The following is a 19126-nucleotide window of genomic DNA, read 5'->3' as shown; positions in this document are numbered from 1 at the left end:
AACGGTATGTACCACAGTAAAGTTTGTTCATACCTTTTTTTTTTTAATGCAGTCTTGGTCTCTGTGTGTGTGTGTGTGTGTGTGTGTGTGTGTGTGTGTGTGTGTGTGAGAGAGAGAGAGAGAGAGAGAGAGAGAGAGAGAGAAAGAGGAGGGGGGGGGGGGGGGGAGAGGAGCAGATTTTCTGTAATTCAATTATAAATCACAACAAATTATTTCTACAACAAACAACTGACCAACTGATAAAGTAGTTGACATAATTATGTTTCTCAAACATTTTAATCAGATCAAGATGTGTAGATAATTCAGTTCACATGTTAATTTCAGAGTCTTATCACTTTTAGTAAACTCCAGGACAATTTATGGTAAGATTATTACAGCAGTAGCTACATAAATAAGCATCAGGTCTTGATTATTACTTACTTCCTGAATCCATTTCATAGCTTCTTTGTCAAATATGAACTGCATGACCTGGTAGTGATCACTGTTTGCGCAGCAGTAAACTTTTTGTTTGTCTTCTGTAAGTACCATTGCACTAAAACAGTTAAAAATCAAGTTTCATTTTCAAGATCTGCAATTACAGAAAAAAGGAAAAATTATGAACATTTTTCCATGTTTCAGCTTCCTTTAACATTCTAAAGTGAACAGGTGATAAAACCATAAAGAAAGCAAGGTCTTATTTAAATTCCCTGGGACATGTAAATAGGGCATATTAGCACATAACTAACTCTAATTTTATTGATATTAATAAAAAGGAGGACATGAGGAGTAATAGCAGCAGCCACAGGTAACACAATGACCCTGGAGGGTTAATAACACTTTTTGAGCCTTTATAACCACATAGTCTACAATTAATCAAGATAAAGTGTAGATAATGGAACATGATCATTTTTTACATTTCATAATATTCAATTGATTAGTACATCAGACACTCACTTGTCATAGCACCCACATTATGACACATCGCATCTTAGAGTGAATATAAACACTATGTACCTCTCTGATCTTACAGTAGCGCATATCACTCTACTAAATAAGATGAAAGGCACATTTGAAATTTAACCCCAAAATCTAACTGCTGGATTGTATATGCTGTGTACATAACTTAAGAGGTATACAGCAATACCACAAAAGGCTGCCAGCACACAGAGACAGTCACTAACCAGGTGCCTTCTCAGTTCCAAGCATCTGTCTCCAGACGGTGCTCACTAACCAGGACTACCTTTTTTTGCTTCCACCACACATCCATCAGCACATAATATTCATCCAGAAACAGTGTTGCTAGATGCTAGAGACAGTGCTGTCAATGGTGGACAGCTTTGGTTCTGCTAAGTGTGAACATGCAAGGAGACCTTCCTGCGAACATGCTCAAAAGACAACATGCTACCAACACTTACACAGTTCCCGCAGCTCCTACAATTCCTGAAGTTCTACTAGAGCCAGTAGTTACACAGTTCCATTCAGAAGACAACAGTTCCTAGTTAGCAGTCACTATTTCTGCAGCAATAGGAACAGTTAACTATGAGTGTCAGTGTAAGACTTTCAGTCATAATGATGAAAACATAGATGGCCAAGAGACAACAAAGTTATTTAGATTTCATTGTATTACACACCGGACATCAAGTGGCATGCATCAAACTGTTACCAAAGTTAAGTACAATTGAGTATCATCACTATTAATAAATGTTATTAATTATTATTTGGACCAGTATCTAACACTGGCAATGAGATAAAGTCAAGATTGATGATGATATTTTTGCCAGTTTCCATACTGACATTGAGGAGGTGCAAACTTACAGATTTATTCCTGTCAACAAGGGTGATGAGTAAAAGAACCAATACTGGAGACAAGATTACAGAACTAAGGAGGCTTTTTTATTTTCAGTTATTTCAGAGTGAATGTATGTCTTTGATTTTTGTGGCAACAGTGCATGGCTTAGAATTATCTGTGCATGTTAGACTCTAGGACTGCTAATCCGTTTCCTTTCCAGGAAGATTTTTGAGAATTTTGTAAAATGTTCTGAGCACATTTTTCAGATATAACTGTTGTGACTCGCCGATCATTCAAAGCGCCGCCGCGCAATTACGCGCGTCCTCTACGTGCGGCGCTGTCTGCCAGCCATGCAGCAGCTGCGCCACCTAAGCGGCCAGCCGAGCAGCGGCCGCTAACGTGTACACTTGTCTTACTTGCCAACTTACTCTGTGACTTATATGTGTTGTTGTGTCGTTCCGAAATATATGTGCTAAACTTGAAGTTCTAACAATTGGCGACGAGGTAGTGGATTTTTCCTTTTCACCGTTGACTCACAGGGTCCCATGGCTACTATCGAGCAACTATTGCAAAATCTCCTTGAACAGCAAACGCTTCTAACAGCGGCGATTCGCGATTTCGTCGCGGCGTCAAATGCGGGGCGTTTCTCGTCGTTGGCTATGCCTCCTTTTCCTCCTTAGGACGAGACGGCGGAAGACTGGTCTGATTATGAAAAACGTCTTCGACAGCACTTCTTGGCATTTCATGTCACGGACGAACAACCATGTAAGTCTGTTCCTTTCCTGGATTTCACCTCCAATGTATCGGTTGTTGTCGCAATTGGCTCCTTTGAAAGATCCTGCGTCTTTGTCCTTTGCTTAAATGTGCTCACTTCTGTCTGTCTATTTTCAAAAGCAAACGCATGTGGTAGCCTCTCGTGTTGCCTTTTAGCGTTGTCAAAAACAACCAAAGCAATCCTATCGCGCTTGGGCTGCTGAACTTCACGGCCTCAGTCGAAAGTGTCAATTTGTTACTGACGTTCACAAAGAATCCTATGCCGATTCCATGGTACGGGATGCTATTATCCGGTCGGCGCCCGACAAAGAAGTTCGGCAACGTTCCCTTCAGTTGGCGAATCCGACTCTAGATGAAGTTCTCTCCATTGCGCAGTCTTTTGAAATTTCTCGCGCCGCTGGGGCGCAAATAGAGGCGTGGGGTGATGTTGGGGAAATACAACCTCTGTGCGCTGTTGACGACGCGTGCGGCGCGTCCCCGCCGGCCGACGTGGCCGCAGTGCGCTCCCACGCGCAGCCTCGGCCTAGCCGTAAACAACCCGCTAAGAAACTGCAGCAAAACCCCCGGCAACTTCCTTCATGTCCGCGGTGTTTTACGAAACATTCACACGAGGATTGTCCCCAACGTTGGGCTGTGTGTCACAATTGCAAAAAGAAAGGGCATGTGTCTTCCGTTTGCAAATCCGACCGCATACATGATGTTCATGAACATGACGCTGATTCTGATTCTGTGTTGTCTGTCAATTGCACTTCTTCCCTTTCAGGGAAGTTATTCCTCACTGTCCAAATCCTTGGTCGAGATGTTCGCATGCAAGTGGATACCGGTTCTGCTGCCACTATAATTAATTCTCAGACGTATCTTGAGCTGGGTTCTCCACTCCTGTCCTCTGTCACTCGGCAATTACGGACGTACAATAAAAAGATTTCTCTCTTGGGACAGTTTAATGCTGAGGCATCTTACAAATCCGTCGTTCGCACTGTTCCCATATTTGTGGTCGACCAGAGCAACGCAGAAAATCTTTTTGGTTTCGATACCTTTCGCGTTTTTGGGTTCTCCATAGATGACTCTGTCAATATTGTCTCTGATGCTATTCCTTATGCTCAACTGTATTCCTTGTCGACGACATTCTCGTCCCTTTTTTTCTCCTGGGTTAGGCCGTGCAAACGACTTTGAAGCTCATATCACGCTAAAACCCACTGCTCGGCCTAAGTTTTTTCGGGCTCGGCCCATTCCTGTGGCCCTTCGTGATCGGGTAAAACGGGAGTTGGATCGTCTCACTGCTTCAGGGGTCTTGCTTCCTGTCACTTCCAGTGAGTGGTCCTCTCCTATCGTTGTAGTTGCTAAGCCAAATGGTGATATTCGTCTCTGTGGCGATTTCAAAGCAACTGTAAAAGCTCAATGCCTCATCGACACTTACCCTATGCCCCGTCCTGAAGAACTGTTCACTAAACTTGCTGGAGGCCAGTATTTTTCTAAAATTGACCTGTCAGAAGCTTATCACCAACTTCCTCTCAACGCTGCTTCCCGGCAGTTTGTGGTCCTTAACACGCCTTTCGACCTCCATCAATACCAACGGTTGCCATTGGAGGTTGCCAGTACCCCTGCTCTCTTTCAGCGATTCTTGGAACAATTATTGCTCACTGTCCCTGGGTGTATAAATCACCAGGACGACATTATTGTCACTGGCTCCACCACTGACGAACATCTTCAAAATCTCCACACACTTTTTCATGTCTTACAGACTGCCGGTCTTAAGTGTAATCTTCAGAAATAAAAATTTTTTCAGGCATCTATCACGTACTTGGGGTTTCAACTCTCTCAGGATGGTATTTGACTGCTTCAGCAAACTGTCGCTGCGATCGATGCCCTTCCTCGCCCTACATCTGTTAAGGAACTGCAGCCCTTCTTGGGGAAAATAGCATACTATTACAAGTTTTTACTGTCTGCTGCTTCGGTGGCTCAGCCGTTGCATCACCTGTTGCATAAAAACGTGTCTTTCCACTGGTCTGCGTCATGCGATGTGGCTTTCCAGAAATTGAAGACTATGCTGAAACAGGCCCCGTGCCTGGCTACTTATCGACCTGGCCAACATCTTGTTCTTGCCACAGACGCCTCTCATTACGGGGTCGGTGCAGTCCTTGCGCACCGTTTTTCTGACGGTTCGGAACAACCCATTGCTTATGCCTCCAAAACGCTCACGGATGCCCAACAAAAGTATTCTCAAATTGAGAAAGAAGCTTTGGCCATCATTTATGCTCTTCATAAGTTCGGTGTTTTTCTCTATGGCTCAAAATTTCATCTTGTTATGGATCACAAGCCACTTGTTTCCTTGTTTCATCCATCAACGTCACTTCCCGACAAGGCTGCACACAGACTCCAGCGTTGGGTTCTTTACTTGTTCCGTTTCAGTTATGAGATTCATTTCCGGTCAACGGCTCAACATGCGAATGCTGATGCTCTGTCTCGCCTTCCCATGGGTCCTGATCAGGCATTCGATAGGGACAAACTTTTGTGTTTCCACCTGGATGTTGCCGAGCAGCGGGTTGTGGACGGGTTCCCCATCACTGGGGACAGGCTGGCGGCTGCTACAGGTTCTGACCCTACCCTCTCCCGGGTTTTACGCTGTATTCAGAAGGGTTGGCCAGATCGTCCGTCCACTAAGACTTCTGATCCGTTGCGGAACTACTACGCTTTGCGTTACCGCCTCACGGCTAGGGATGGTGTTATCCTCCTCTCCACTGACAATGCTTCGCCGCGTGTTGTGGTATCTGCGTCTTTGCGTGCTTCGGTTTTGCGCCTCCTTCACCAAGGGCACTGGGGTGTGTCTCGCACAAAATCTCTGGCGCGTCGTCATGTGTACTGGCCTGGCATCGACTCTGAAATAGCACACACGGTCGCTGCCTGCGGCCCTTGTGCGTCACAGGCCGCTGCCCCGAAGTCATCCTTGTCACCGTGGCCTTCGCCTGAGAAGCCCTGGGAGCGCATTCATGCTGACTTTGCGGGACCCTTTTAGGTGCTTATTGGCTCCTCGTAATTGACGCCTACTCTAACTTTCCTTTCATTGTCCGTTGCACGTCGCCTACCACGGCGGCAACCACCAGTGCTCTCGCCCGCATTTTCTCTTTGGAAGGCCTCCCCTCTACTGTTGTTACTGATAATGGTCCGCAATTTGCCTCTTCCGAACTTGCAGATTTTTGTGATCGTCACGGCGTTACGCATGTCACGGCCCCGTCGTTCCATCCACAATCCAATGGTGAGGCTGAACGACTGGTCCGCACATTTAATGCTCAGATGTGGAAATTTCTGACTTCTTCTGCTGCTGATGATGCGCTTCTCCAGTTTCTGGCGTCTTACCGTTTCACCCCCATGGGCGACCACAGCCCGGCTGAGCTCTTACATGGCCGACAGCCCCGCACGCTACTTCATCTTCTGCAGCCTCCCACCTCGCGGCCGCGGGTGCTTTCACTTGGCCGGTTCACCGCCGACGACCTCGTCTGGGTACAGGGATATGGCAGGCGGCCAAAATGGAGCCCGGGCCGCATCTTAAGACACCGTGGCAGATGCCTGTATGAAATCCAGACGGACACGGGTGTTGCAGTGCGTCATTCGGACCAGCTTCGGCCTCGGGTGCTAGCAACGCCTGTTCCGAATGCCGCCACACCACCTTTGGCTCTACCTGACGCTCGGGATCTTGGCATCTCTCAATACTCACAACGCAGCCCTCTCACCGTCATCGCGATGCCAGCACCAGAACGGACGCCACCAGGAGACGTGCCCATGCAGGAATCGGAGGACCATCCTCTGTCAGAGCAAATCTACCCGCCTCCTCCTCCAACGGACGCTGACACATCGCCCATGTCTCCTGTCATATCAACTGGACTTGCCGCAACGGGCAGATTGGTGCGTTGGGCCCCAGCAGATTCGACCCCTACGTCTCCTGTCATCTCGACCCCTTATCATCGGGGACACTTCCGTACGTACGGGAAGCCTCCTCCTCGAGACTTTACGGCGAGTCAAACAACGCCTATGGACGTTAGCCATCTCCAGGACACCTCCATCAAGACCAGTGCAACAATTTCAAAGGGGGGAAAAGTGTTGTGACTCGCCGTTCATCCAAAGTGCTGCCGCGCAATTACGCGCGTCCTCTACGTGCTGCGCTGTCTGCCAGCCATGCAGCAGCTGCGCCATCTAAGCGGCCAGCTGAGCAGCGGCCGCTAAACTGGGACTCAGTGCTCATTCGAATGCTAACGTGTACACATGTCTTACTTGTCAACTTACTCTGTGACTTATTTGTGTTGTTGTGTCGTTCTGAAATATGTGTTAAACTTGAAGTCCTAACAATAACCAAACTGGAACTGACAGTCCTACGGTGCCCCAGTTGCTACAAGAATTGTCATCAACCTGGGAGCTCATCGTGGTGCACTTGACCAGATTTGAAGAAAGCACAGATTAAGGCTGAAAATAACTACTATAACTGAAGATGCTGTCACCAACCTTTCCAGCATACAGTAAGAAACAATTATGTACAATGTCTAGAGTAGTACTTCATCACACATCGTACATCAGCTGATTTGGAACGCAAATCATTTTTACTCATTTATGCAGGCTCCTCTGTATTTCAGCTCCTACAGAAATTATCACCTACCTGTGAGCCTGTGACTCTCACCTGATCTTCCATTAAAGATATGTTGGAAGGGCCTGCTTAGTCTAAGAAAACCATCTCTGCCATTAATTTGGGCATATAAACAAATGCATGTATCTGATGAAGCAATACAGTATGAGGACACTGACATGTTCATAATGCATCAATGACCAGCACAGCCAAGCAACCAGTGTGGTGAGACCCAGTAAACCCAGACAAAATTATTTCAGGAGAATCCTTTTACCAATACATATAACACAAGAAATAAAAATAATTTCATGCTACCCACATACCAGTTGTAATTATATGCATGGACTCCCCAGCAAATGAGGGTGACAATATATAACAAGTTAATGGTCAAAAACATATTTAGTATGAAGCCAGAAATTTAAAAATGAGTCTATAGCAGAATCTGTGGGAGAAATGCTACTATTCAATAAAAGAATTCGTAGAGGTTGAGCAAGGGGTAATTATTAGATTCTATTGTATGTATGTATAATGAAATTGTATTATTATTATGCTGCTGTCTTTAACATCTGCTGTTCTTTGTTTGTGGTGAAATTTTACCACAACTTGACATGTCTTCTGTACCTGAATCAAATGATTTAGATTATGTACATTATGGGCAAATAAATAACAATTCATAATTCACAAGATATCTTCCCCAAAGATTATTCAGTTTTTGCCAAAGGCCTTCTCTATTAAGATTGCTGAAATCTATTGTCACTGACAGTGTCACTCAATTTTCTTCTCAGATATTTAAACTATTTGGTGAAACCAATGGCATTTCACACTTCAAGACTGTGCCATTTCAGCCTGAGGCCAGTGCTCCCAATGAAATATTCGTATGAAGATTCAGGTTACACATGACAAAGCTGGTTCAATGCTATAATAAAGACAGTGTTATTGATCTCTCTCTCTCTCTCTCTCTCTCTCTCTCTCTCTCTCTCTCTCTCTAAAGAGCCACTGCACATGATGCGTAATCTACAGCTGAGAAACTACATGGAAGACTACATTGCACATTACTGTCCATTTTAAAGCTACTTATGGATCCAGCAGCTGAGCTTTGACAGCAGCCAAAACATTTTTTAAACTGAATCATCTGGTACTCATTACAATGTACAAATTTAGGAAAAAGACATGGGTACCAGGCACAGTCATAGAGCAGCTTGGTAATGTAATGATTAAAGTTAAATGTTCACATGGAGTCACAGTGCATCATAAAACTCAAATCAGGCCACACTGTGCCCATATACATATATGCACAGCTCCTAGGCTGTTTCATTTAATATGATTAGAAGACCTCTGTGGAGCCAGCTGTCTGAGGAACTTTCTGATGCAGCCACCAGCCTAACCCCCTCTCCTCCAGTGACACCAGCAGTGGGATCTAGCAATGAATCTATGAAAATGGAAATCGTGCCTCACACCTCAGACCACTCTATGATCATCAAAATGACAAAATCTTGACCATCTGCCCCCTCACCATAGTTTTTTGTGGATTTCCCATTTCCCATGGTGCCGTGGTTTAATGTCAGGGGGAGCAACATGTGTGCACCCACCAAATACATATGTTGGGGACCGAGGAAGCAGGATACTTATGGAGCCAGCCAGCTTCATCAGCACCCCCCCCCCCCCCTCTCCAGGGGTGGGATGTGTATATAGCTCAAGACATACACAGCAATTCCATGAGAGGCCACCACCACCACACAGCCACACCATTTGCTACACATGTTGTCAAATGCCAGAGAGAGCATTGTCAACAGTGGACTACTCCACTTCCACCAAGAATGAGCATGGATGGAGACCCTTCCACCAACAAGCACAAAAAACGACGTGCTGCTGACACTAACACAGTTCTAATGGTTCTACCAGTTCCTGCTGTAGCAGCAGATATACAGTTTGAACAGTTCCATTCAGAAGACTACAGTTCTGATCTATCAATCACTGTTTATGGAGTAATAGCAACAGTTAACTATGAGTGTCTGCATAATACTTTGTTATAGTGACTAATTCATAGACTGACAAGAGACAGCAAAGGTATTTAGGTTTTATTGTATTAGTTATGACTGTTCAAAGAGATTTTGGGATTGCAACCAGTTGTCCTAAACTTCATTGCATGATATTTTGGCTGGACAACTGCCAGCCATTTCAGGTGAGCCACACGAGGATTGACAAAGATGTTCTCCACTCTATCTTATATAGTGTGCTGATGGTACTGCCATGCATGCGTTGAAGTTGCAGAGACAGTAGGACCACACTGCCCAGTGGCAGCGCCCTCACTGGTGCAACTGCAAGACTCAGCTGCCATTGGTACTGTTGCTGGCTACAGCTATCATAGTCTGCTGGCATCTTCGTCTCGAGCAAACTTCGGAGATGAGGGGAATCCACAAGTTATTTAGTTGGTAACCATTGTCACGGTTTGTTAGATTTTCTGCAATGCATATTTCAACAGATTCTTTGATAATGGAGTCCCAAAATGTTGTTGCTGTGGCCAAAATCGAACTTCTGTCATACTCCATTGAATGTCCATTGGAAATACAATGTTCCACAACTGCAGACTTACTAGATTGAAGTAGGCAAATGCAATGCTGATGTGCCGTACAACGCTCTTCCACTGTACCTGTTGTCTGTCCTATATAGGCCATACCACACTGACATGGTATTTTATAAATTCCTGCCTTCTGCAGCAGCAAATCATCCTTCACCAATCCCAGCAGATCCGAAATCTTAGAAGGTGGACGAAAAACCACTTTCATGTGAAAATTATTAAGAATCCTCACTATTGTGAAGGAGATATTTCCAACAAAGGGAAGAAAAGATAGAGATTTGGTTGGCACGTTCTCCTCTTTATCCACTTCCCGATTCCTGGCTTTAGTTGAGAAAGCCCTGTCAATTTTCTGGGTTGAGTATCCATTGTCTCTGAACATTGTCCTTAACTGTGCAAGTTCCATAGGCAAATTCTCTGTATCCGACACCATATGTGCCCTGTGCACAAGGGTTTTAAAACCACTCATGGTTTGTGATGGGTGATGGCAGCTTAAAGAATGCAAGTACAAATCAGTGCCGTATGACATTAAATGTCATGCACCAAAGTGTTATTAACATTAATACAATTGTATGTCATTACTATTAATAAATGTTATTGATTATTTCTTATTGTGTTGCCATATTTCTGTTGTAGTTCTGCCCTGTCAAGGAAGCATATAATTAGATATTACAAGCATGTAAGTGCCACCTTATATAGAAACATAGTAGGTAATACCGCTTCTGCTACCATAAATGTTTGGGCTGAATTGATCATAATACTCAGTTACAACATCCCAACATGACAGAAATATGTTATACTACTTGGTATGTTGTGATGTCTTATGGGTATAAGGCAGTTTCAACTGACTTTACTGAAGAAATATATGACTTCCCCAATGAATTGGTTTTTCAATGTTGCAAAATTACTTATAACTTTTGATGACAGCACATGGGTTTCCCATCATTTCAGTGATGGATGAGAATCTTCAAATATATTTTTTCCAAAATTGTGAAATCTTCTCCCACTCCAACAATTATAATTATTATACTTTTTATTAAAATTTCTTTATTTTTCAAAAAAATCTCTTCAGTTGTTTGGTGTTAAATAAAATTTACACCAACTGCATCTGGCATTATGAGGAGTAAATCAAGTTATTTATTTGGTTTTTAAGCATTTTCTATGAAGTTTGTGCTGTTCTATACAATACAGACTTCCTTATGTTACTAAGTTTCTTACAAGCTGAAATTTGAGATGATCTACATTTACAGCTAGATACACACTCCACAAGTCACACTACAGCACATGGTGAAGGGTATGTTGTTCCACTACTTGTCATTTCCCTCCCTTTTCCACACTCAAACAGAGCAAGGGAAAAATGAGTGTCTATATGCCTCCAAATGAGCCCTAAATTCTCTCAAAATGTAAGTTGGTAGCAGTAGGATCGTTCTGCAGTCAGCTTCAGATGCCAGTTCTCTAAATTTTTTCAACAGCATTCTTTGAAAATAACATTGCCTGCCCTCCATGGATTCCCATTTGAGTTCCTGAAGCACTTCTGTAATACTTGCCTGGTGATCGAAAATACTGGCAACAAATCTAGCAGCCTGCCTTTGAGTTGCTCCAATGTCTTCCTTTAATCTGACCTGGTGGAGATCCCAGACATTTGAGCAGTAATCAAGAATGGGTCACTCTAGTTTTCTCTATGCAGTCTCCTTTACAGATGAGTCACTACAATCCTTATATGCTCATTCCATTTCATATCGCTTTGCAACTTTATGTCTAGATATTTAATCAGCCTGACTGTGTCCAGCAGTACATTACTAATGCTGTATTCAAACATTAAGGGATTGGTTTTCCTACTCATCTGCATAAACTTTCATTTTTCTACATTTAGACCTAGCTGCCATTCATTACACCACCTATAAAATTTTTCTAAGTCATCTTGTACCCTCCAACAGTCACTTAATGATGCCACCTTCCTGCACACCATTGCATCATCAGCAAACAGCCCCTCCTCATCCTGTCCATGAGATTATTTATGTACACAGAGAATAATAGCAATCCTGCCACACTTCCCTGTGGCACTACTGATGATACCCTTGTCTCTGATGAACACTTGTCTTCAAGGACAGTGTACTGGGTCCTATTACTTAAGAAGTCTTCAAGCCACTTACATATCTGGGAACCTATTCCATATATTTGTATCTTCTTTAGCAGTCTTCAGTGGGGCATCATGTCAAATGCTTTTTGGAAATCTAGGAATGTGGAATCTGCCTGTTCCCTTTCATCCATAGTTCACAGGATATCATGTGAGAAAAGAGCAAGTTGTGTTTCGCTTCAGTGAGTCTTTCTAAACCCATGCTGATTTGTGGACAGAAGCTTTTCTGTCTCAAAGGAAATATGTTATATTCGAACTGAGAATATGTTCAAGAATATCTTTATTTCATAGATTTTTACAGGTTCTAAGATACTGACTGCTGTATCAGAGATCTACGGAAAAGTAAGTAGCAATCCCTTGCGTACCTAGGCCGCTTCGAGCATATGGCAGTCTGCACATTGTCTACATGCCTCAGCATCATGAGCTCTCCATGTTGCAGTCATGACCAGGCACTAGGTAGTGGTACAAGTACTGGCAGGGTCCATCACTTCCAACAGACCTATTTGCATCCCCACAATGCATGACAAGGAAATAGTATCACAAATATTCCACCTCCAGCAGCTATAAAGATCAGTGCATGGACTACATGAGCCAGTTCTTCCAGCTTCAAGTGCCTCTCCTGGCCTCCAGGTGGGTGATACTGACCTCATTGTCTCAGGATGCTCTCAAATCCCATTTTAGGGCCAATGCCACTGTTCTCATCTTTCATCATTGTTTCCTCTGTGGACTTAGGCTGCATTTAGGATAGACTTTTCGGTGCCTTAGTTGGGCCTAATCAGGATAACATGCTCAGAACTTGGATTATTTCCCAGCAAGTGTAGTTTCCTATGATGCTCTTAGTGCTGTTACAATATACTAGAAAACAGTCATGTGACTTTATAGATAGCAGCTCGGTCAAGCCGCTGGACCAGTACCAAATAAGACATATTTTGTGCCTTTTGTTCTTACTGTTGAAACAGATGTATTTTTGCTGTCAATAAACTTGTCTGCAACTTGATCATTGTTTTCCCTGTGTCCCCATGAGGGACACTTCACTGAACACAGGACACCAGTTATGATAGTGATAATGTCAGATATTATTTGCATGATACAACGAATCTCATTACTCTGATCCTTACTTTTTGTTTTCTTCTTGAGTGTTTAACTGAATATCTTCCCATTATACAGGGAGTGGCAAAATTATCTGACAGTTTTTGCCACCACACAGTTGAGCAAGTAGGTGGTGGAGGTTGGTGGGCATGTTTCAGAGCCTACACATGGACATTTTTAGTAGCCATGGAGCAGTGGTTGGTTGAGCATCGTGCATTTGTTTTCAAGGTGTTTTTTAAAAGTGGTGACTCCTGTATTGCTGTGCAGTGGCAGTTCCATAGGCATTTAATTTAGGTCCACAAAGAAAAGTTCCGACATGCAACACAATTATGCTGTGGGTGAGTAACTTCAGAGCTACCAGTCCAGCACTGAAACAGAAGTTGACAGGCCATCCAAGGTCAGCCAGAGAATATCAATAGAGTAAGAGAAGTTGTGGAAGCCAGTCCTTAATGGCCGACCCGTAAACAAGCTCCTGACCACTCAGTAAGATGAATTTTGTGGTTCGATCTGCATTTCTATCCATACAAAATGGCTATTGTTCAGCAGTTACAGCCAAATGACTATGCAAAGCGAAAAGTATTTTCAGAGCAAATGACTGATTTGATGACAGATGAAAAAATTTTCATGATGAGCAACAAGGTGCACTTTCATCTGCACCATTATGTAAGCAAACAGAACTTTCGTTACTGGTCAGCTACAAATCCTGAAGCACTGTATGAATCTCCTGTGCGTAGTCCTAGGGTCACTGTGTGGTGTGGTGTAACAAAAATGTGTGTCATTGGGCCATACTTCTTTGAAGAGGGTGGTCAAACTGTTATGGTCAATTTGCAAGAAAATGTTGCTATGTTATCTGTTGATGTTACAAAACTTCCTGATCCCTGAACTTCAGAGAAAACACTTAGTGCACAGTAGTATGTGGTTCCAGCAGGATGGGGTAACTGCCCATACAGCCAATCAGGTGATAGACTTTTTGAAAAGTAAGTTTTGTGGCTGAGTAATCTCGCATTTTGAGTATATTGCATGGCCAGTATGCTCTCCTGGTCTAAGCGTTTTTTATTTTTTTCTTGTGGAGTTTCTTGAAATCAAGAATCTACACAAACAAGCCCCACACAATGGGCAAATTTAAGGTGGCTATAACTCAAGAAATTGCCGACCTGTCTCCTGCAATGTTAGGGAAGGTGTTCGACAGTTTTGGTGTGGGACTGGGAATGTGCTTCGACACAGAAGGGCGTCATTTGAAGGACGTCATCTTTAAATCTTAAACTGATGAATTGGAGTGTTCCAATGTTATTTTCTTTAATTTCCATTAACACCATTCTGTAATAACCAATAAAACATTTTTTATCACTCTTAACATCTGTGTTATTTGTACTTTAAAACTGTCAGATCTTTTTGTCACTTCCTGTATAGGACTTCTCACTTTCTGTCTTAGTATTCTTTTATTTTTATTACTTTATTATTATTATTATTATTATTATTACTTGTTAAAAACAGAAATTTATAATTGGAAGTATGTAATTAATCACGTTTCCACCATAACTTGTATGGGTATATCACTACATACACCATCAGTCTCAAATGATATAAACCCACTACTTTGGGTTTGATATCTTACCAGTTTGCTATCTTAGGTCTAAATGTGAAAGAATCCTAGAAATACTGAAAAAGGTAGGAATTTTACTACTGCTTGCTTATACGAAAAATCAAGCATGTATGTGATAAATAAAGTCTTCTTAAAAACAAGTTCCAGGATTGCTGATTTACTACACCCATAGTCCAGTCCAGTGTTGTGGTGCACTTACTATTCTGACAAGTCAAAGATCTGTGCATTGCTGCACATGCAAAACATTTCTTTTTCACACATACAACAAGCAAAATATTTGTCATCATGATCTGGGGAATCTAAGATACCACTGTATTCTACAACAGCACATATTATTGTAATAATGTAATTTTTTACCATTTTTTGTAAATTAATCACCCATTTTCATTTCAGTAAGGTTGGGTGAGGAGGCAACTGGATGATGGTAGCTGGGAGGGACAGGATAGTCTTTTGAGGAGATGCTGCCATGCATATGAGATTAATTCGCACTCAATGCTTATCCCTTGCATAAGCAATTGGGACTTCTCTGCCTACTTGCACGAGAGGTACATGCTCTGTAATTTTGCATATTTCGTATTTATGGTGTCCTGTAAGGGATAATGGCTCTCCTTCCTGCTGGTGTTATTTAACACAGTAAAAAGTTATATTTGTCAGAGAAAAAACAAGTAAAGGAAACTTAATGCATTGAAAAATCTGCCTCAGTTGCGAAAAGTTTCTGGCCTTTACCCAGGTTTTGGCTAGAATAATCTAGCCTTCTTCAGAAGCATAAAATTACTATAACATTCCAGAGTACGGCACAGTTAACATTAAAAATTAAAACCTATAGTACCGTGGTACCACGTTGAATTAAAACAACTAAACTGAAGTCCAGCCCTGGCATCACTTTACCACGTGGTTGGTTGGCAGCGGCAACTACATTGGCACTGACCAGCCAGGTCAGAGATTTTGCACCAGCACACACGTTTAATTAGAAATTGTTTCGAAAATATGTGCAAGTGGATAATGAGGAGGTCAACCATGAGTTTGGCACAAAGGAAAATACAGAGGTAGGGCTAATACAGTAACCAGAAGACACACAACTGCAACCTCTATCCAAAGGTCCATGGATCAAGCTTGTCAGGGGCATGCCACAAAGGATGTGGCTGAACAGCAGTATGCCACTGGGACTGTGGCTCTCCATGAGAGCATGTGCACTACGGTGTTGGAGACACTCACGATGAGTGCAGAGGCAGTCACTGAAATCACAGCCAACATTGACTAGTTCTTCTCTGCTGCTGCTACTGCCACCGACCTCCTTGTGGAGGAAACAAAGAAAAGAGGAGTGAAATGGGCCTTCCTGGAATGAGCCAGGCCCCTTTTGTGGATTTGAGGTACCGCTCTGGTAACAGAAATGGAAAGATTGGATGTACTTCTCTTGCAAGAAGGTATCTTCTTCCTGCCATCATTACACAATGCAATAAAAAGTTACATTCGTTAGAGAAAAACAAGCAAGTTTATTAATAACACCAAGACATTCAAATTAGCTTTCTTGACCTTATTTGTAGCTATACTCTTAATTTAAATAAGTCTGTCATCAATGTTGCACTTAAAAGGGCAAAACTAGTATTGGGGGACATTTTAGTGAGGTGATTAGCTCTATTGGCAATCTATAATTATTACATTTAACTGGCTGGTTAAAGACTGGTACCCCAAAGATAAACCATATTTAATTGTTTCTCATGAATGGATCTGTTATATGCCACCCATCCATTGCTCCAATTTGCAGAACCCTGGTAATTTGTATATTTACACTATGTTTTTCTAAAGAGAGGTCAGCAGGTGCAGTGTCTTGCATTCATTTAGGAAACAAAGTGCTACACCTTGATTGAATAGCCAGTATATATAACTGGCACACTGGTTTACCCCCCAGTACTATCAAGGAACTTTCCATGGTGAGGAAACTGTAAATGTAGTCCATTCAGCCTAATGAGGGAGACTGAGGAGCTATTTGAAGTAGTAGAATCATCCTCAATTTTCAAATCTGAAATTAACACCCCATTATAATTACGGACAAGCCATATTCACCTTTAATGCATGGAAAGGTCCACCTGTGTTTGATTATATGAATGCTGAACACTCACTTGAAACAATTATACCCATTAATTAACTGGTAGTATTCATAAAAAGTTCAACAACATGCAAAATTAACTGCTGGAAAGGCAGACGCTAGTCTGAGATCTGCTGGATGAGTCCTCAGGAAGTGTGGTCCACCCATGAAGGAGATAACTTACGAAACCCATATTTTGTTGATACCTGAGTATTGCTCATTAGTCTAGAACCTTTTCCAGATACAGTTGATAGAGGTAATAGGGAGAATACAAACAAGAGCAGTGTGTTTCATAACTAGTTCATCTAGTAATCACAAAAGTGTCATGTTTACATTCAGATATAGATGGAGATATGTGGCAATATGGCCTACAAGTACAGGAAATGGACCAGTGGTTGCCACAAGGCCAACTGTCTATGCTACAGTATGTAGCACATGGTGTTCAATGCATTAAAAGATCACAACTACTGACAAAACATTAAGGGCTGATTATTAACTGGAATATTTTGTAGACAACTTCACCCAAAATAGTTGTTAACAAAATATATCTGGAGGTCAGATGTATCCCCTGGACTATTTTACACACCTTTATGTATAAAATTTCGACTTCTTATTTGTGAAATTATCATTCATGTATATTTCAGAATCTGATTGCTATGTGAGTTCCTCAAATTAATACATGTAATAATAATAAATAGAGAAATGCCTTTTAATTCATCAGTTGCAATGAGAAGAATGGTGGCTAGTTTTGTGATCACATTATAACTGATTATGAGACCTTGTCGTAACACAAAATGGCAGAATACAAATGCTAATCTAGAGAATGGCATCATAGTCAGTCTTTGTCACAACCAGCAAATTGGGCACTCCAAGAGTGATGGTGGTGATGTTTTGGCACTGGAAGGTTGTCTGTTTGGTTGACATTATGTGATCACGAGAGACAGTAACTAATAATCCAGCTGTTTCTGCTGTTATTGATTGAGATATGTTCTACATCTACATTGATACTCCGCAAGCCACCCATCATCTTAATGATTGTCCATGCTTGGATGCAATGAATCAATAGTAGTTGCTTCATTTTCTTTGAAAATAATTAATACCTTGTTAATAACCTGGACCTATGTTGATTTATCATCACCTTTTCCCTGAAGTGCATGGTTTTCTCATTCTAATTGGATTTGCAAGTGATGAAGAAATAAAAAACTGACAGTGATTTTTATAACAGCTTGGTAAAAAAATGAGTAAAACAAATGTTCCTGTACACAAAAATTTTTTCAGCATTTTTATAAGATTTTAAATCAGTATGGCAGTGAGGTAGATAAGTAGTTTAAGAATCCAGTGAGTCTCATGTGAATTTTCTGAAAGCCCAGTATTTCTGTATTCTGTGTAATAACATATTCATTGTTTTCTGTATGATGGTCAGAACAGTTAGCTGTACATATGTCTATCTTAAACACGCTGGAACATTCAACAATAAATATGTCAATATTACTGATTGACTTTCACATTCTGTTCATGAATAATAAACAGTGAAAACAAATATATTTGGCTTTTTACATATGTTCTGCTAAGCAGCCAAATAAAATTAATGATAAATCTAGCACCTTAGTTGATTTTCTAGTCAAGGTGGAGCCAAACTTGTCGTTGTACAGTACATAAGCGGTCACCAGATGTGCCTCATAATGAAGTCCTAAGAACTCTTAATTAATAAACAACATTAACTACAGATGTGTGAGATGAATATCAAAATAAAAAGAATAAGTAGTTCATTACTCTCCACAACAAGATGAAATTATAGTAGCAGGGAGGTGTTTGCCTACTATCCTCAGTGAGTTGTGTGCTCATTCCAAGTTACTTTTTATCCTTGAGTTTGATGTACAATCAAAGTGGTACCTCAAAGGCTTTAAGATTAGCCTATGAAACCCTCTACTTCAGCCACTTCAAGCTATAATCAGCAACATGAATATACCAGCCCAGTGATTGTATGGCATTTAACCTTTACATACTGTAATTGATTGGAATATTTGGACTTATGGACATAATTCTGCTTAAAACTAATGCTTATCACAGACAGGTTTTAACTTTCAATTATACAGACAACTAATAGTGTTGTGTGTAAAATTACATATACAATTAGTTTTGAATAATATATAAACTGTCATTCATTCAACATATAGCAACTAAGTAAGGTAGAGGAAGAACAGTAGATTTATTTATATATTGATTATCTACTGTTTATTTGTTATTTCAAAGTAATCTGCAGTGGATGCTTCTGCCAACTGTTGTATAATTTGACATGTTGCACATCCCTGAATACTCTCTTTCATTAAGGAATTTATTGGTCATGAAATGTGAATGAATGAATGAATAGATAAATGATTTTTAATCCTACTCAGCAGCTTCCCCTTAACCACCTGTATTTTAAGCATCACATGCCAAATATTTAATTAATCACAGTTGTTATTTAAGTATATAGTAATGA

At 41.5% G+C, this 19126-nt stretch overlaps 1 protein-coding gene across 1 annotated transcript in view; it reads right to left on the bottom strand.

Annotated features, from left to right (window-relative positions):
- LOC126470752 (NACHT and WD repeat domain-containing protein 2) overlaps positions 1-19126 on the bottom strand; it is a 312185-nt gene that overhangs the window by 70995 nt on the left and 222064 nt on the right. The window contains exon 20 of the mRNA XM_050098758.1: positions 421-532. Coding sequence (XP_049954715.1) covers positions 421-532 — 112 coding nt within the window. The remainder of the gene's footprint in view (positions 1-420; positions 533-19126) is intronic.

This window comes from Schistocerca serialis, chromosome 3, assembly GCF_023864345.2.
Source record: "Schistocerca serialis cubense isolate TAMUIC-IGC-003099 chromosome 3, iqSchSeri2.2, whole genome shotgun sequence".
In the NCBI taxonomy this organism is placed as follows: Eukaryota; Metazoa; Arthropoda; class Insecta; order Orthoptera; family Acrididae; genus Schistocerca; species Schistocerca serialis.
Note: the sequence above shows the minus strand (reverse complement) of the source record. Positions and strands in the feature narration are given on the sequence as shown.